Source organism: Coregonus lavaretus (genome assembly GCF_964263955.1).
Source record: "Coregonus lavaretus genome assembly, chromosome: 8".
Classification (NCBI taxonomy): domain Eukaryota; kingdom Metazoa; phylum Chordata; class Actinopteri; order Salmoniformes; family Salmonidae; genus Coregonus; species Coregonus lavaretus.
In genome coordinates this window covers 24,525,498-24,529,554 of record NC_139995.1, presented here as the reverse complement: position 1 = coordinate 24,529,554, position 4,057 = coordinate 24,525,498, and the positions used below count along the sequence as shown (strand labels likewise).

Here is a 4,057-nt window from a genome sequence, read left to right as displayed (position 1 = left end):
ATGAAACCACTGAGTGTTTGTCTCGTATTGACCTCCTGTATCCTCTGGGGCTCACTGAGTGTTGAGATTAGGGTGAGTATATCTCTTCTTTATGTCCATGGTCAGAAATGTTTGGAGTTTTGTGACTCTTTGTTGTTTGAGACATGGGGGAAGGACATTCTTCTGGAGGTGTATAGGGTTTGTTATTTGATTAACGATATCTGTAAGTGTCTGGAGTTTAGAGATACTGGTTTACACATGTGAAGATAAGTTAGTGAAACTAGAGAAATAGATCACTTTCAACAACACACTGATAAAGAAATAGATCCCTTTTAACAACAGACTGATAAAGAAATAGATCCCTTATAACAACGCACTTTGACTAAGAGCTTAACTTCATGATAGACCACTAAAGAGATGTGGGGCCATTGTCAAGTCAGAGGAGAGCATCAACATTTGACATTGTTCTCTATTTCTTTCAACTTTATTTAACCAGGAAAGTCAATCAAGAACAAACTATGATTTACAATGACGGCCAGACTATGACTGACTGCCCATTAATTGTATAGAGCATTAAAAAGCTATCTTCTTTTTGTTTGGTTTTAATTATCATATAGCAATTCATTCTGTTGGGGTTTATTCATTCTTGTTTGGAATCCACACACCGTTACACTTCTTTTGAACTCATTCACAAGGTTATTAACTGGCTTATCTGTATAATAATCTCTTACGCTATGAGAATCACCTCTATAAACCTGTCACATTAATAGTGGAACAACACATTTGGTTGTCTAATAATGTCAACCTAATGTTGAAAATTAAGGGTTATGCAAGGGTAAATTAGAGAATTCACCATCTCATCCATGTGTTTCACCGTGTCCAGGATGGAGAACGGAGCTATCCCCTAGAGACTGTGAAAGCTTTGAAGGAGCTGATGGACGCAGATGCCATGGTTAACCCGCGGTTGATCAACACCAACATGGTCTCTGTCTGTAACAACCCTGTCCTGCCACAGGCCTTCTATCCAGTGTGCCAGGGAAAAGGGGCAGCCATGGTCTTCTCTAGGCTAGGTAAGGCTGTGCCATAAACAAACAGTGCTTTGAGTAGTGGGTGGACTGAAATATTGTCATTCAATATTGGTATATGACTTTAAAAATGGTTTGTCTTATTGCCCCTATCCACCTTATCTGTTGTAAAAATCCATAAACTGTACATTTTAGCATTCAAACACAAGCTATAGGCTATTACCTGCTTCAGCGTTTTTGAAGTTGTTGGAGTTGGTGGGGAAGGTGACCTGTTTTCACAAAATGTTTACATTTACATTTTAGTAATTTAGCAGACGCTCTTATCCAGAGATTCCCTCAACAATGTAGTTATCAGCAAAGTCAGTGCCAGTAGGAAAAAGTGCATTCATTATTTTACCCCCTTTTTCGTGACATCCAATTACAATCTTGTCTCATCGCTGCAACTCCCCAACGAGCTCGGGAGAGGCGAAGGTCAAATCTTGCGTCCTCCGAAACATGTCCCCCGCCAAACTGTGCTTCTTAACACCTGCCCACTTAACCCGGAAGCCAGCTGCACCAATGTGTTGGAGGAAACACCATTCAACTGACGACCAGCCTGCAGGCACCCAGCCCACCACAAGGAGTCGCTAGAGCACAATGAGCCAAGTAACACCCCCCCAGCCAAACCCTCATGATGCTGGGCCAATTGTGTGCCACCCTATGGGACTCCCGGTCACAGCCGGTTGTGACACAGCCTGGGATCGAACCCAGGTCTGTAGTGACGCCTCAAGCACTGCGATGCAGCGCCTTAGACCACTGTGCCACTCGGGAGGCCCCATTTCATTGTTTAATTGTTGTTTGTTCGTTCGTTTTTCGGGCGGGGGCACCGTGGGATTTTTTAAGATACTCTTTAAAGAAGTAGTAGTAATTCACTATTTTACAACTTGTTGGATCGTTGCTCATCCTGAAAGTAGTCTATGGGCCAGGAGAAACTGTAATCCATGGTTCCGTTTTCTTTAAACAGCCATTACAAACTTTCACCACTAGCTAAGAATCAATGTAGGTGATGGGGGCATGTGAGCATGTTTTAAAAAATAATTCCCAAATCACCTGAAATTAACTCCATATTTGGTTTGATGTTCCTTAAAGGTGATTTGGCCATAATGCCCCCATCACTTCCATAGACGTTTAGCTAGCGGTGGCTAAAGTTAGCTGAAGCTTGTAATATCTGTTTAAAGAAAACTGAACCATGGATTACAGTTTGTCCTGGCCCTAGTCTACTTTCAGGGTGAGGAATCATCTAACGTCACGTTGTAAAATAGTGAACTACTCCTTTAAAGACCCCACAACCTCCCTATGGGGCCTGTTCTGAACTGAATTTATGTTGTGTACTCAGTGAAGGGTGTATGCAGATTGAAAGGCGTTTAAAGTCAATGATAATGGAAACGTAATCCATCCTCAAGGGATTGACTCTGAAGGGTTCAGCATCTATTGGTAGTCATTAGCACATTGAATGGTTTCAGTGAAACACTGATGAATATCTGCCTTGTTATCAGCTGATGACCTCTAACCACCAGTAGAGGCAGCCAAAGGGCTCTGTAACCTGGCAGGATTTACTGAGTGTTAGAGACACTGCATCCATCCCATATCATTCATCCTTTTTATACGATCAACAACATGATCCCCCATAACTGCTTGAGCAAAGCTGTCACAGATGTGACAGTATTGACATATTTCCTCTTTTGATTCCACATGAGCACACATGGACAACCCAGGAAAGCGATTCTCGGAGACTGAGGCATATGCTCTCACAGCACCTGTTGTTAGCTGTAGCAGAGAGCTGGAACACATACGCAGGCTGTTGCAGTAGATGGCTTGCTACAACAAGCAGCAGATGTTGGCCTGGACACAGCCAGTCCTGCTGCCTAAAGAGAATGATTCCTGCGTATAATATATCCTTCTACGTCCACTTAACGACATGATTTATGTGTGTTGCTCACGAGTGATTCTACTCACAAGAGCCCAATGAAAGCTGAACAAATAGCATTTGAGTGCAATAAAGTGTGCGAGACAAAGTGCCTCTATTTTGCTCTGTAAACCCTTTAACGAGGCTGATTCACTTCCTCCCATGGTCAATATTAGCATTGTATCTGACACTATGGCAGCCATAGCCATATGTTAACCTTGTGTGTTATTGTTGTCTCTCCCCAGTGGATGCCATCACGTCTCCAGATCTGTGTGAGATCTGTGCCCACCCCGCCTGCTTTGGGTGTCTACCGTAAGACTGCCACCATCTCTTACACAATCCTCTGAAGCGCTCCTATCTACACCACACATCTTCACCTTCTTCAGATCTGCATCGCATATGAAGCCCAGGCCATGAATAAGCCCAACCTATCCGTGTGACAGGGGCCATGGATTGACAAATTGCATACAGTTGAGAAATGTTGTGTGTTTGATGTTGTTTGAGCTGTATGGCCGAAATTAAGTTACTTATAATTCAGCAAAAGGCTTTAAATCAACAGTAATGTCCAGATTTTCATGACATTTCCATGGATTACCATGGAATATGTGATAAATTCACTGTAGAAACTGTGAATCATAAATGTATATTGCTATTCAAATTGTGTCTAATGTGTTGTCCCATTTTTTCCACCAGACTGAATTTGTTTATATTCTGCCACATTACTGTAAATGGACTGATTCTGTAAATCTATCTTAATATATCTACTTTACTGACACTGTTCATTTGAAGTATGCTATATTGAAAGTGAAACAGCTAAAATTATTCATACACTATATATACAAAGGTATGTGGACACCCCTTCAAATTAGTGGATTCGGCTATTTCAGCCACACCCGGTGTATAAAATCGAGCACACCGCCATGCAATCTCCATAGACAAACATTTGCAACAGAATGGCCTTACTGAAGAGCTCAGTGACTTTCAACGTGTCACTGTCATAGGATGCCACCTTCCCAACAAGACAGTTTGTCAAATTTCTGCCCTGCTAGAGCTGCCCTGGTCAACTGTAAGTACGGTGAAGTGGATACCTCTAGGAGCAACAACGGCT

The 4,057-nt window shown here is 42.3% G+C and overlaps 1 protein-coding gene across 1 annotated transcript; it reads left to right on the top strand.

Moving 5' to 3' along the window:
- Positions 1-3,280, top strand: LOC311133272 (guanylin-like; the record flags this gene model as incomplete). Its single annotated transcript, XM_084166760.1, has 3 exons — positions 1-72; positions 863-1,049; positions 3,195-3,280. 3 exons carry the CDS (start codon positions 1-3, stop codon positions 3,263-3,265), a joined length of 330 nt encoding a protein of 109 aa, XP_084022886.1. The 3' UTR covers positions 3,266-3,280.
- Between the last annotated feature and the right edge of the window lie 777 nt (positions 3,281-4,057).